Source organism: Protopterus annectens, chromosome 4.part0, assembly GCF_019279795.1.
Source record: "Protopterus annectens isolate FY-2018-M chromosome 4.part0, PAN1.0, whole genome shotgun sequence".
Classification (NCBI taxonomy): domain Eukaryota; kingdom Metazoa; phylum Chordata; order Ceratodontiformes; family Protopteridae; genus Protopterus; species Protopterus annectens.
Window position 1 is genome coordinate 293269898 of NC_056733.1, and position 15864 is coordinate 293285761.

Consider the following 15864-nt stretch of genomic DNA (forward strand, 5'->3'; position numbering starts at 1 on the left):
CCCCAAAAAGTGCACCAAAAGCTGTCACAACAATATATTGCAGTGAATTGTACCATAGCATCAAATGGTCACATTAAAGCTGCTCAACCACCAATGCAGCAATCCTCTGTAGGTATGCCATTACAGAACTTGTCTACCAATCCTAGCCACTGTCTCTGTGGAGCTTAACAGCTTGACACACTGGCTTTTTATCTCAGGAAATGTTAAAGTCTAATTCTAGAAAGTAAACAATATGCCATTAATTTTTATTTGTCATTTTTATTTTTCATGGAAGTTAAAAGACAAAGAAGACATTATGGTAAAAAGACAATTAAATTTTATATACTGGAAACATATCTTTCTTTAGCAAAAATTACAGGAACTGTTTTGTAATCATATGTAGTTTTTCTTCACTGTTTTTTACCTTTTGTTTGATTTTTTTAATAAATGTCATTAGAAAGAGTTCAGTGTTACCAGTATTTTTTCTTACCAAGTACATATTGAGTTCTAGTGCAAATTCACATTCAACACATTTTCGCAGGATCAGCACATCTGTGCTGGATTGTAGCACTCCCTGAATCAGCTGGTCTGATGAGTCCCAAATTGCATTATGGTTAATAAATGCAATTTTTAAGATTTGTTGTACAATGTTGCTCAAATTCAGTTATGTTTGGTTTTAAGTTCAAGCAAAGACCAGAACAGCCATTGGCTCACAAAGTCTGTTATTCTGTTTAAACATGAGCTGCCCGTGATTATTTTTTAATATAAAAGGAGAAGAAAAAAAGTTGAAGAGAAACCGTATTAAAAAAATATCAAAAATCCAGCTGTAGTCAAGTACATCCCAAATGAGATTGTATGGAGCATTGTGCTACTGAGTCAAAAATGCCATATTTCTATAGCTTGGAGTCCTACTGCTGTCACTTGCATACTGCTCATCACATATGTAAATTGATCTCATTCTCATTGGCTGGCTTAGATGGTTTCATCAGCATTCTCTGTGAAACTTCCCCAGCTTCTGCTGATTGGTTTAATACTCCATTTATATCCATATCATGAATTTCCACATCGTAGGGATAGGGCAAGCTGATTAATGGAGCAGTGCTACATCCGACACATGCCTAAGAAGGGAAAAGGCTACATTAGTTCTTGAGACACTCATAACTATAATAAAATTAGCTTCTATGTAACAGTTTCTTGCTTACTCTAATACAAGTTTGCCATCTCTAGCATGCAAAACATTAAAAAGTAATTTAAATGAAATATTAAGGAAACAAGAAAGATAAGTTTTAGACAGAAAAAAAAACATAATAAATGTATGCTTAATATGTTATCACAACTTCTTTATGGACAGTCAAATGTTGAAAATCTAAGCAGTTTGGGTTGAGGCATTGACCACATAATGTTTTTACATAAACTTGTTGCTGTCTGTCCTAGCAGTTCCTATTGTCAAATTCTGTTCTGTCTGGTGGCTATAATTCATTACACATTAGGAATTATTCCCTGTTGCTTGTATTACATGTTGATATTGGTTCTAATACTACAACTAGGCAGATATCTGTGCTACTGTCAAGACAGACATTTCCCCATTAGTAGTACAAGTGTCTTTGCACTGATGTGTTGTACACATTGGTAGAAGGATTTGGGCTAATGTCTTGCACGTTTTGATATAAGAGCTTTACAGTGATATGTTGTACACATTGGTAGAGTATTTTTTGCAGTGATGTATTGTACACATTGGTATAACATTTAAAAAAAATATTCATTTAATTTAAGAACGGCTCAACTAATATATTTTCCCAAAAAGCCACAGAAGTTACAGTAACAAACAAAAAGAGATCAAGCAGCCTTAATAGAACAAAAGGAAGAAAACAAACTGAAATGTTTTTACAATGATGTGTTGTACACATTGGTATAAGTTTTTTGCATTGAAGGGTTGTACACATTGCTATAAGATTTATGCATTGTTGTGTAGTACACATTGCTATGAGGTTTTGCATTGATGTGTTGTATGCATTGCTATAAGGTTTTTGCTTTGATGTGTTGTTCACATTGCTATGAGGCGTGATGCCCGTACACTGGCCCAGTAATCATGGAGCCTCAATCCTCACCACTAGCACCAGTGAGGGGTGTGCACATTGGTAAGGATAACAAGTATACACGCAGTAAAGTACAATTCCCTTAAGAGCACAAGTAGATCACAATCAGTCTGGGGCTGGTTTCTCCCTTTCTCTCTAGATCCTCAATAAGACTCTCCACTGGCACAGCTATAGGGTACAGATCTCAGCCAAGTAGTCAAGCCAAAACCTCCAGTACCCTCTCTATCCAGCCAGTGCTTTTTGTCCCTGCCCAAGTAGCTGACACACACACCCTTTGAGATATGAGTTATATACAACACACAGACACTGGTAGGGAAGGCTGGCATAGGTTCTCCAGCTGTGCCCCCTTCTCTCTAAATTTAAGGTAGAAATCTCTGCCACCAACCACTAATATCAGCTATTATAAGGCCCTTCCCAAAGGGTGACTAGTTTCACTGTGTAATATTACTGTTATCCAATGTGTGACCCAGGGCTAAACCTATTGGAGTGGTTTGGACAGTATCACCGAATGCATGCAATGTACTCTAACAGCTTAAATTATCTCTATACAAAACAGCCACAGGTGAAAGGCTTAAACATATTTAATAATAAATAATAGAAACACAAGACAACACTACTATTTTTGATATATTTGAACCATTTGTATTATTTGTAGGGTAAACTGAATATTATAATGTATTTTTATATGATAATTGAATTTATTAAATGTATTTAATGTATACACATTTAAATGTGAGTTTATAGTCATTATACTAAATATTTTACTTGGAAATAGGAAATGAAGGTCATGTCTTTTTAAATTTGTATGCAAGGTTAATTGCAACCACTGTTATTGGTCCTTTTGAATTTGATATCTATTTATAAAGGGGACTTTGTTTCAGGTGGAATTGTTCTGAAGAAGCCTGACATTGTGTTAGGTGAAAGCATTTAACCTTGAATTGTTTTCTGCATGGACATTTTAGTATTCTTGTGAGTTCCTGTGAATTTTGGTGTTTTTGAGCTGTTTTTTAGGCTTTGGAGTGGTTTTGACTGTGCTGAGTCAAATGGACTGCACAGCATAATAAATATTTCAGCTTTTAAGTCGTGGAGCCTGTCATAGTTATGCCTAGTGGTTCATTTGTTTGCTATTCCTGGTTTGCTGCTCAGGTGCCATGGCTGAAGGAGCAGATATTTCAACCTTAAAGGACATACCTAGTGTCTTCAAAGACTATAAAGACACTAATAATGACAATTCCCCAATGACGAGAGGGGAATTCAATAAAATGTTAAAAATTCTAACACAGATAGCCTCAAATCAGATGACCTTGATGGGGAGATACGTTTCCATATTACCAGGCAACCAGCAACAGCTACGTGACATTGTGAGCGTTTGTTCCTTGTTGATGAACCAGAATGTAGCTGGGCAGACGACGGAGGTTGTGGCCAACATGGCAGAGGTGCTTTTGCAGTTGGCAAACTCTATGTCAGCTAATTCCTTGAGTTCCAGTCAAGAAACAAACAAAACGGACTTTATTTTTGAAAACTGGACTATAAGGAGATTCTAATTTATAGAGGATAGACTTGAAACACCCAAAACATTTACTGACCTCTTGAAGGTATTTAAAGGCAAATTGCTCAGTTTAAAAACACTACAACTTGAGATTGACTATTTATCAGAATGTGTTGCAGTAGGAAGAGTACCAAAGGGGCTTTGGCTCTACAAGTATCCCAATAATGTTGAAAACAATAGTATTTTTCATAAGGAATTACTAGAACTGTTTAACAAGTTTGGAACTTGAACTGTTAAAATTAATAATTAGAAATTATGAAATACAAAGGGACAGTGTAATGAAAGAAGTCAATGTTTTGCACAACAAAATTACCTTGGACTGTTTATTTAAAGTTGAAAAAGTGAAATATAATGCTGTATTCAAAGAGATTGACTCACACTGTGAGAATGTATTAAATAGAAAGATAAAAAAATTACAGAGGGATTTGTTAGAATATAAGGAAGGGAAAGCTTATCCACCCCCCTAGAAATATATATAAAAGTGGTGTAGTTGAAAAGGAAAATGTAAAGGATAAAGGATTTACTCATGATAATAGAAACTCAAACAACTTGCCTAACCTCCCTTTAGAGGAGCCGCCGCTGATAAGAAGTGAGAGAATAGCACAAAAACAGGGACAATATAGTCCTTACAATCAGTACAATCAGTTTCAAATGAGGGGAGGGGGGGGGGTTGGAACAGCAACAACCACAGGGGTTACATGAGGAACAACAGTTAGGGGAGAGTTTGGTCCATGAGTAAAATTGTTACTAAAGACAACTTTAATACTTACAATTACACTGATCTTGATATTAAAGAAGAAACGTTTCTTTGTTTTCTAAAGGTTTTCAGTATATTCCCAACAGACCCCTGGGTGTTGTTAATACACTGGTGGGTGTTAAACTATTCCTGAGAAAGTTAAACATGAACTTGCTTTTTAAAGGGAAAAAAGGAATGAACAAATTTTGGTGAGACCAAGGACCTTTAATCCCCCACTTAATCCAGTTTTGAAAATTTTTGAAGATCTAGTAGAAAAGGACATCAGGTATTTGAATATAAATAAGGACCTGATGAAAAATCTAAGTCAAAGGGAGGAAGACCTGATAATATGAATTAGTGCAGAATAACTGTAGAATAATGAAACTAGATAAGGGGTGGGGTGGGGTGGTGTTCATGTACATGATAGATTATAAAACAAAAATGTTTGCGATTTTGAGTGATGAGGAGAGGTATAGTATAGCATCCAAAAATGAAAGAAATGTTGCATATTCCAAAATTCATTATTATTTGAAAGATCATTTGTTACAAGGTGCAACAGATAATAAGTTATATGAATTTTTACATGTGGAAAAACCACATATCCCAATAATATTTGGTATACCCAAAACACATAAAGGTATTGAGAAATTACCATTTAGATCCATTGTAGCAGAGACAGGTACCATTACGGAACTATTGGCTATATTTGTTGACCATCATTTGAAGAAGTTTGTAGGGTCACTTAAACATATTACCAAGGACTCATGGGACTTCTTAAAAAACATCACATTGGACAAATATAGTAGCTCGGTGTATTTGGTGACAGTGGATGTTGTGGAATTATTTCCCAGCATCCCCCATGAAATGGGGTTGGGAGTGATTTCAGGAAGTTTTAACAGAAGTTAAATACTTGTTCATAGGTTCATAGGTTCATACTTAGTTTTGGCTTACGCCACCCCTTTAGTATGGGGAACTATACTTGTATATGCTAATACTATGAATTTAATTGTTGAATTTTTGAAAACAACATTAAAAAAACTAAATTTTTTTCAGTGGGGAATACTATAAGCAGGAAAGTGGCATGGCTATGGGGGTGGCATGCACCCCCCCCCATATGCTAGCATAGTATTATATTATTGGGAGAAAAAAATTGTTTTGAGTACAGAGTGGTCCAGAAATATTACTTACTTCTGGATGATATTTGTTTATTTTGGCAAGGGTCTTTGGATGAGCTGAACGCTTTTTTGATTTATATTAATAACACTACCTCTTTTTTGAGATTTACGTATACAGTCTCGCCTGATGAAATTAATTACCTCGATGTAACATTGTACAAGGATGCGGTAAATAATTGTTTTCAGTCAAGAACATTCAGGAAGCATACATTCTCCAATGCATATTTGCATTTTGGGAGTGGACATCCATATTTTCAGAAGAGAGGAATTGTTAAAAGGCAGCTAATTAGAGCCTTGAGGATGTGTAGTGAATCTATGGTATTTCACAGTGAACTAGAATTTATTAAGGGACTATTTTTGCAGAAGGAATATCCCATGCAATTGATAGAAGAACTACTGAAATAAGTTGTTTGTGATAGAAAAGCTAAGTACAGTCCACTTTTGGGTAAGGGTAGTGACTTTTCAACAACACATAATCATCCCCAGGTGGAGTATGGTACTGTCTTTATTCACACTTTTTCTAATATTTCCTGTTATGTGGAGGGAATTATTAGAAAACATTGGGGGATTCTGAAAATTCAGGAAGAAATTAAATGTTTGATACCTGAAACACCACAATTTATTAGAAGGAGAGATGTAAATTTAAAAGAAAGATTTGAAAGAGGTAGCATCAACATCAAGATTAAAAGAAATAATAAGAAAGGTACTTACAAGTGTGAGCTGTATAATCAGTGTCAGTATATTATTGAGAGGGAAGAGGTAAAGGTGACCGGAAGGAATTACAGGGTGAAAAGTAATGGATATTATACATGCAACAGTACAGAGGTAGTTTATTTAGTATTATGCGAATCATGTCATAGTTTTTATGTAGGAAAGACTGACAGAAATCTTAGAAAGACAATCTACGAACATATGTATGACACTGGCAAGGGGAGAGATACTAATGTACTTTTTAAACATTCACAAACTTGTCCCAATTACAAATACAAATTCATGGTTATACAGCAAGTTACTGTAGATCCCAGGAGGGTAACTGGGAGGCCAAACTCAAATATAGGGAGTTACATTGGCAGATTAAATTGGAAGCTGGTAAACCCAGGGATTGAATGATTTTATTAGTATTAGTAGTGTTCTTAAGCTGAGATCAGCAAAGTTATAACACTACTATTTTTGATATATTTGAACCATTTGTATTATTTGTAGGGTAAACTGAATATTATAATGTATTTTTATATGATAATTGAATTTATTACATGTATGTAAAGTATAAACATTTAAATGTGAGTTTATAGTTATTATGTTAAATATTTTACTTGGAAATAGGAAGTGAAGGTCATGTCTTTTTAAATTTGTATGCAAGGTTAAATCCAACCACTGTTATTGGTCCTTTTGAATATGATATCTATTTATAAAGGGGACTTTGTTTCAGGTGGAATTGTTCTGAAGAAGCCTGAGTGTGTTAGGTGAAAGTGCTTAACCTTGAATTGTTTTCTATATGGACATGTTAGTATTCTTGTGAGTTCCTGTGAATTTTGGTGTTTTTGAGCTGTTTTTTAGGCTTTGGAGTGGTTTTGACTGTGCTGAGTCAAACAGACTGCACAGCAAAATAAACATTTTGGCTTTTAAGTTGTGGAGACTGTCATTCTACAAGACAATACTTATTACTTCAACACAATGACATTACAGAGTTCAGAAGAACATGCTTTATAAATAATACTGTTAGAATAGTCTGACATAAATATAGAAAACAGCTAGACTAATTTTTTCTATTTCTATCTATCTGTAAGAGAAATCACTGTTCTAAATAAATATCTTACTTACAGAGCAAAGGCAGAGTTCTGGTGATTTGATGTGTTCAGGTTCAAACAAAATTCAAAAATGCTCTCTCTTTTTCTCTGGGAAAGTTTTAAATTGATAACACGGTACTGCTGAGTTATTTCAGATTACATAATTCTTGACAGTTCTGATTTAGTTTCCCAGGTTCACAGAAACTCAAACTCTACATTTCTTAGTAAGCTACACCTGGCCAGGAAGCCACAGCAATAAAAGACATTATACATGTAAAACCTTAGCAATTATCTTAATTTAAATCAAGACAATAGAAAGAATTTCCTGGCCCAGACATCCTGTCTCTGAGCTTGAGATCTAACAGTCATGCAATGCTTGACTTATCAGCTTTCTTTCAGCAGAGTGCATTGTGGTTACATTTTTGAAGCTCAGTACAGCATATAGTTTAATCATAACATATAGTTATCTTTACATTTGTAAACCAAGTCTGTGGATTATATAAATATTTACAAATGACATAGAATTATCTACAAAATCCTATCTAGCTAGGCTGGCAGCCTTCACATGAGGTTTTTGCACTGATGTATTGTATGCATTGGAATAAGAGTTTTGAGCTTATGATGCATTCCAAGGTGCGACACATCACTGCAAAACAGTCATATTTTATAATATTGGTCCAACATACTATATGATGCAGCACTGTCACCTATACATTTTGCACCAGAATTAGGAAGCTTTTGGGTGAATTTGCCATATTTTATGGAGATCCCTCTGACTCAGATGATGCTGAATCAGCAAGTGGCATGGGTGCTGGATGAGCAGGAAACAGGATGTATGAGTGAGCACCAGCTCCAGTCCACTGAAATAGTGGCACCTTCTGAGATAAGAGTATTTGGCATGCAACAGAAGCATCAGGGGTATACACATGACTCTGTCAGACCTGCTTCTGCAATCCCCCTCAGTGGGCATGTGTCGAAGCATAAAAGTACACCCAGAAGGATGTAGGATGCCATTGATGGCTATTTGGGTGATTACCTTCTCCATAATTTGCTTTCCTTCTACTGGGTGGGGGAATCAGCATGAACAGCAGCAGGGCAAGATTAGATGGTTAGCAGACATTTGGGTAATAAAAGGTATAGTAAAAATAATCCTGACTGAAGCTGATCTTGGAACCATCACACTATACAGTACATTCATGCACATGTTTAAAACCAGTATGTCATATGGTTTAGTATATTGCTAAAAAACTCTAGATTTCTGATGGAGAGACCCTTAGGTAATGTTTGCTATTTTCTTTGGAGGTCCCTTCCCAGTGAAAGCTGTAGCTAATGCAGTGTGACATTTGGTGTTTCAGAATGTCAATATATATTCTGCATATAAAGTATGATGTTTACTTCGACATCTTTTTAGTCTTGAATACTTTTGTTTTGCTATGTTTTTTTCACTAAACTCATGTGGTAGTACACGGTAATGAATGCCTACCCTTGGCTTATCTACCACACTGGATTAGACATGGCAACAAGCAGTTTAAAGATTATTTTGATAAATGGACTTTACATGGATACTCATGCACCCTTTGTTTATCTAATTTGGAACATTTTTCTATTTGACCCCTTGCCTAAGGAACCTCCTTTTCAGGTACTACCTGAACTGATTACTTTTACAGGGTACTACCCAAGGTTATTCATGTAAAGTGACACATCCTAACCAATGTGTATTCATACTTCTTTATATAAATTTAATAAAAAAGAAAAATGCAAGAACTGGCGATGTAGCACAAATTGGTAACTGCATTTTTTAACAGAGCTGCATGATACTGATGCTTACTGTCAATTATTTACTATCGTGCCAGATATCTATAAATAATATGTAAAAAATTAAATTGCTCCTTTCTTTCTGATATGGTATAAAACCTGTACTTAGCCCTAAATGAGTAGTAAGAAAACCAGAAAAAATAATCCTAATATATATATATATATATACACACACACACACACACACACACACACACACACACACACACACACACACATATATATATATATATATATATATGTACTCACAATTCAAGATAAAATATTTACCAAATCAGATTTTTTTTTCAGTTGCCTGTTTTGAGCAAACATGAAGAATCTGTATTGTTTCTGAACAGTATTCAGCATAATCATACCCAAATCTTTCATTTTAAAACAATTGTGGCTGCTTTAACATTGTCTGGAACTTCAGACAAAGCCATTCTTCATCAGCAAGTCTATTGCAATGATCTTACTTAGCAAAATGAGTTTTCAAGAAAATTGTAAACAAAATATGAAATAACTGCTATGTGAGTGAAACATGAAGGTGGCTGGGATTTTATTTAGTACAAAACTTACGGGGATGTCAAAAGCCTTTGAGAGAAGCCCTTTATGGATCCAGGGGTGAACGTCAGCCAATTCCTTCTTCTGCTCCTCAGAAAATGATGGTTGGTGTTTCTGTATCTGTGCCAGTCTGTCTCTGTCTTCCTTTAGTACTGTCTCCATGTCCCTAGAAAGTGTTTTGGAGAAAATTTAAGATGAGTTCATTGTCATTCTTCAGTAGAAGCAACACATCCAAACAATCTATAGAAGGAAAATTGAACTGCCACCAACTAATACAAATAAATCATGAATGGACAATTAAACTGATTATGTCATTGCTAGGTCAAGGAGTCTGACATGCAAACTATTTCAATCAGATTCAAACTTCACACTTAAGAACCATACGGTGACTTAATAAAATAATCTATGTCATAAAAGATGAAGCAACTTCATGTGGTTTAATGCTATGAAATTAAAATGTAAGGACGTGAAGGGTGGTGATTTGTGAAGATAAAGGCATAAAAGATATTAATCTGCTGGGACTGGGTTGACCAATAATGACAGACTGGGTAATAGAAGGACTGTCACAATAATGGAACACAGTTTAGCCTAGACCTTTGGAAGTACATTATCGCAGAGTGGGTGACTGACAGGCAGAGAAGTGAAATGAGTTATCAGCATAGGTATTAGAGGCCACCACACTTGGAGCATCCAATAAAAAAGCTTGTGTGTGTGTGTGTGTGTGTGTGTGTGTGTGTGTGTGTGTGTGTGTGTGTGTGTGTGTGTGTGTGTGTGTGTGTGTGTGTGTCCGTATATGTATGTACTTACAGTCTGTATAAAGCATTTAAAAATTATCCCTGGGATTCTGAATGACTATGATGCAGAAACCTTAGCTGGAGGACAGAAACTGCAGAGGTAGCTACTTCAAGCTAGTGATAACATGTTCCCCATTGAAAGACTTGCAGTTGTCAATGTGCATTTATGTTATGCCATGTCATTTCATGTTATTTATATATATATATATATATATATATATATATACATACACACATACAGACATAGAAAGACTAAAATATATGACTACCAGAATATAATAATGAAACAAATGTAAGCTTTGCAAAATTATACTTATCCTGTTGCACATCTTAAGGGAAGCTACCTCTTGTACCAGACTTTGATATATTGTTCCAGCCTTATCATGGCCTTTCCATTAAAACTGTAACATAAGCTGTTCAGCAGTTCCTAGGAACTATAATATTTGAAGTGAGATGAGTAGGCAGTCTGTGTGTGTGGACATGAGTTTCAGTTTCTCAAAATAAAACTCATTTTTCTTGCAACAAAGACAGAGTGCGTGCGTGTGTGTGTGTGTGTGTGTGTGTGTGTGTGTGTGTGTGTGTGTGTGTGTGTGTGTGTGTGTGTGTGTGTGTCCGTATATGTATGTGCTTACAGTTTGTATAAAGCATTTAAAAATTATCCCTGGGATTCTGAATGACTAACTATGATGAGGAAGCCTTAGCTGGAGGACAGAAAATGCAGAGGTAGCTACTTCAAGCTAGTGATAACATTTAGGCAGACTAGAAAGACTTGCAGTTGTCAATGTGCATTTATGTTATGTCATGTCATTTCATGTTTTATATATATATATATATATATACATACAGACATAGAAAGACTAAAATATATGACTACCAGAATGTAATAATGAAACAAATGTAAGCTTTGCAAAATTATACTTATCCTGTTGCACATCTTAAGGGAAGCTACCTCTTGTACCAGACTTTGATATATTGGCTCAGCCAGCCTTATCATGGCCTTTCCATTAAAACTGTAACATAAGCTGTTCAGCAGTTCCTAGGAACTATAATATTTGAGGGAGATGAGTAGGCAGTCTAAATGTATTGGACATGAGTTTCAGTTTCTCAAAATAAAACTCATTTTTCTTGCAACAAAGACAGAGTGCGTGCGCGCGCGTGTGTGTGTGTGTGTGTGTGTGTGTGTGTGTGTGTGTGTGTGTGTGTGTGTGTGTGTGTGTGTGTGTGTGTGTATATGTGTAATGACTAATTGTGATGCAGAAGCCTTATCCCAAATGTTTCTGCATAACAGTAAGGCTTACAGATTTAGAAATTGTTCTATCACTATGGCTTCCATCTCACAGCAACAGTAATACAGAGACTGGGCTTTTGGGTGAAGCTGCACATGAATGCAGTGGTTTTAGGGGAGGGGGGAGCTAATTACCCATGTGCACTCACCAGAAATGTTTGCATCTCCTGATTAACTCAATCGAATAATTCAGTTAATTGCTCATTTGAGTAATATATTAATCTAGAAGGAAAAATTCAAAGCCGTCTTTTGACAATGTTCTCACATTCACTTCATTGAAAACACTCACAGTATAGGTAAGTACAATGGAGTTGAGGATGTGTATATTTGTGTTTGAGGGGACATGTTTATGCATTTATAGGAGCTGAATGAGGCTGAATGTGTGTGTGTGTGTGTGTGTGTGTGTGTGTGTGTGTGTGTGTGTGTGTGTGTGTGTGTGTGTGTGTGTGTGTGTGCATGCCTGGGTCTCCAAATGTGTGAGTGTGTATGTTTTTGTGTGTGTCTGCATGTATATATATGCATGAATGACCAAATGTGTGAGTGTGTATGTCTGTGTGTGTATGTGTGTGTGTGTGTGTGTGTGTGTGTGTGTTGTATATGCCTCTTCTACCACAATGTATGTGCTGCTAGGGTGGAACAGTAGTGCAGCCAGATCTGGCAGTGCAGTGTTCAGTTCAAACACATGGTAATAAGCCACTAATGATGTGTTTTTCTGTGTGACTTTACCATGTCTCTGAATCAGAGAATCTCTCAACCATGCTAATTGACCAACCCACATTGATCAATTAGTGCAGGCAGAAAGGATATCTAAGATCCCAGCCTATGTCTTATTTGTTTGCTTGTTTGCTTGTTTTTTTGGCCTTCCCCACTAACTTTATTAATTTATTTATTTATTATATTTGTTAAGCGAAAGGAGGACTGGTTCATAAACTCTTTTCAGCCATGACCTCAGCCAGTAGGAAAAGATAAACAGTTGTATCAAAATGAAAAAAATAGCAAAACAGAATTATTATTATAATAACAAAAGATAATATAAGCTTGCAAAATTAGTCAAGAGATATTAGTCAATAGGTAAAATCTGTTTACAAATGTGAAATTATAGTAAAATCTGTAGTATTTGCCATGTTCAAATAAAAAATGGAATAAAAAATAGTGTTATAAGCTAGAGGTGAAGTCACTTGTTAAAAAAATATACAATTATAGTTGCGCACTAAGCAGCTTGTCATAGTTGTAAGGTGGTTTTGAGGATTAATCTATGGATTATTCTGCAGCCTTAGGGGAAAAGCCTACAGGCCTAAGGGCACTTTTCCCTGAACATCCTACTATTCCCTCATTTTCTTAGATTCTCCTACTATGCCTCATTTTTCTCATAATGGCAGACTAGAAAGACTTGCAGTTGTCAATGTGCATTTATGTTATGTCATGTCATTTCATGTTATTTACCGGTATACTGGCATACATGTCTTTGGTGCAGAAGGCTGTGGGTTCTATTCCCACACAAAGTAGAGCAATAGTTCATAGGTTCATAGGTTCATAGGTTCATACTAGGCTATCTGCCCAAGGGCATTTATAAGCCTAGCCCATAGTTATGTGGCTTTCGCCACCCCTTTAGTTTGAATAAAAACTATGCCTATCATTTTGCTGTGCCTCTGTCAAGCAGTGACGCTGAAGTAATCCCTGGGGTATATCTGCAATCTCCCATCCATTGGTCAAGATTCCTCTTGAACAAGACCAGAGAGGTGCTCTGCCTCACATGTACCGGGATTTTGTTCCACAGCATAGGGAGTCTCTGGGTGATGAATCTGTCCTTCCAGCACGTTCTATTTATAACCGTGTCAAGGTTTAAGTCTCCGCCCTTGTGGTTCTGAGGGATCTAGATTTTTGAGGTGAAGCATATTCATCAAATCTGGGTTTGACATGGCCTTATATGTCAGGCACAGGTCACCTCTGAGCAAGCGGTATGAGACTGAATAGAGCTGGAGTTCTTTCAGTCGGGCAGCATAAGACATATTTTTGAGACCCTTTATCCTTTTGGTGAGGAACTTTTGGGGCCTTTCAAGCTGCAGCAGGTGTCTGGTCAGATACATTCCGAACGGGCATTGTACTCAATCATAGGTCTAATAAGTGATGAGTACAGGGGACGATGACCTCCCTTGATCTAGATGTGAATCCCTTCATGATCAGGTGGGTGATATAGAAAGTTTTCCTAACTACTTTAGCAACATGAGTGTCAAACGAAAGGCTACTGTCAACCTGGGTCCCCAGATCTCTGATGACTTTTTCTGTGCTCAGTGGATTGCCACCTATATGGTAGCTAGGGGTAGCCTTGTTTTTCCCAAAGGGTATGACTATGCATTTTGGCGTTTAACTTCAGGCCATGGCTCTGGCACCAGTTATCCATTTCTGTGAGGCCCTTCTGGAGGATATCTGTGTCAGATGTGTTTTCGACTATGGCGCCCAGTTTGCAGTCATCTGCAAACTTTGTCAGCCATAACCCTCCTGTGTTTGCTTGTACTTCAGAAAAGTAGATGCCGAACAAGAGTGGACCCAGGACTGAGCCCTGTGGGACACCACTTGTGACAGGCTTTGAGTCTGACATGGCTCCAGCAACTCTGACCCTGTGGGTTCTGTCACTTAGCCAGTTTGCAACCCATCTTGTGATGTATGGGTTTACATTCAAGCTGATGAGTTTTTCGATGATACCTGAGTGGGGTATTGTGTCGAAGGCCTTTGCCAGGTCGAGGTAGGCTGTATGGACTGCCTTTCCCTCATCAATGGCCTTGGTGACTGTCTCGAAAAAGTCAACCAAGTTTAAGAGGCAGGATCTGCCTTTGACAAAGCCAAACTGAGTTGGATCCAAAGTCTGCAAGTTCCCTATGTCTTTATTTATGAGTTCCATTATGATCCTCTCCATGGCTTTGCAGATAAGGCTTGTCAAGCTAATGGGGCGGTAATTTCCAGGGTCTGTGGAGGCACTGCTTATGAAGTGGGACCACAGTCGCCGTGCGCCACTCCTTGGGTATGTATCCTGAGGTGAGGCTAAGATTAAACAGCTGTCCTAACTGTGGGTTTAATTCCTCATTGAGTTCATGAAGCACACAGCCGGGGACACCATCCGGTCCCATGGATGCTGTGTTTTTTGCCTTAGTGAGGGCAGTTCTCACCTGGGCGTTGGAGATGTTTGGGGGGCTACAATCCTCTGGAATAGATATCTCTCCTTTTGGGGGGGGGGAGAAGTTTGCACTGGACCTGTCAGCCAGTATGTTGGCAATGTGTGTAGGTTCAGTAATTTTCACATCATTTTGAACTAATTCTGAGCATATCTGGGAGTTTCCTCCTAGGTTTCTAACATAGCTAAAGAAGGCCTTATGATTCTCTTTAGAGTCCTTGGCGATTTTTCTCTCAAAATTTGCCTTGGATGATTTATGAGAGCTCTTAGTTTTTTACTTATAATGATCAAAGGTGTCTTACCTTTCAAGGATTTTGCTCTATCTTGTAGTAGCTTCCTCCTTTTGTTGTAGAGCTTGTTTATGGCTGGGGTCCACCAGACTGGACGCTTGCCTTTGGTACAGAGAGTCTTAGTTTTGTTTGGGATTGCCTGATCCATGCAGTCCTGTAGGTGCTGGTAGAAGGCATTTGTAAGTGATTCAGCGGTTTGAGTAATGTTTACCACTGGCTCAGGGGCCTTAAAGGAGACCACACTAGTTTTTAGAAGTGTGAAATCGGCTTTTGAGAAGTTTTTCACTGTGGTCTTTTTGTTTCAGGTGGGGCGGGATGAGGACCTCCAGCGAGATTAGTTTATGATCTGATCTCACCAGTGAGGGGTATACTTCCGGTGTTGAACATTTTGATCCCATGTTCGTGATGATGAGATCAAGTATGTTTTCTCCTCTTGTGGGGATGGTGACTAGTTGTTCCATGGCATTTGAGTTTATGAACTCCAGGAATCTTTGGGTTAGAGTGTTCGGGCTTGAGTAGTGTTCCCAGTCTATATTAGGGTAGTTAAAGTCACCTAGTATGATGGTGTTTGGAGATACATTTATCCCTCCAATGTTTTCAGGAAGGCCATGTGAGGTTCCTGAGTTTGAGAGGGTGGCCTGTAACA

At 37.3% G+C, this 15864-nt stretch overlaps 1 protein-coding gene across 3 annotated transcripts in view; it reads right to left on the bottom strand.

Moving 5' to 3' along the window:
- Positions 1 to 238: 238 nt before the first annotated feature.
- The window catches only part of LOC122799310 (period circadian protein homolog 1-like), a 439191-nt gene continuing 423565 nt past the window's right edge, over positions 239 to 15864 (bottom strand). For all 3 annotated transcript variants that reach the window (XM_044068277.1, XM_044068278.1, XM_044068276.1), the window contains 2 exons: positions 9696 to 9846; positions 239 to 1097 (listed from right to left, as the gene is read on the bottom strand). In XM_044068277.1, coding sequence (XP_043924212.1) covers positions 915 to 1097; positions 9696 to 9846 — 334 coding nt within the window. In that variant the 3' untranslated portion in view covers positions 239 to 914. The remainder of the gene's footprint in view (positions 1098 to 9695; positions 9847 to 15864) is intronic.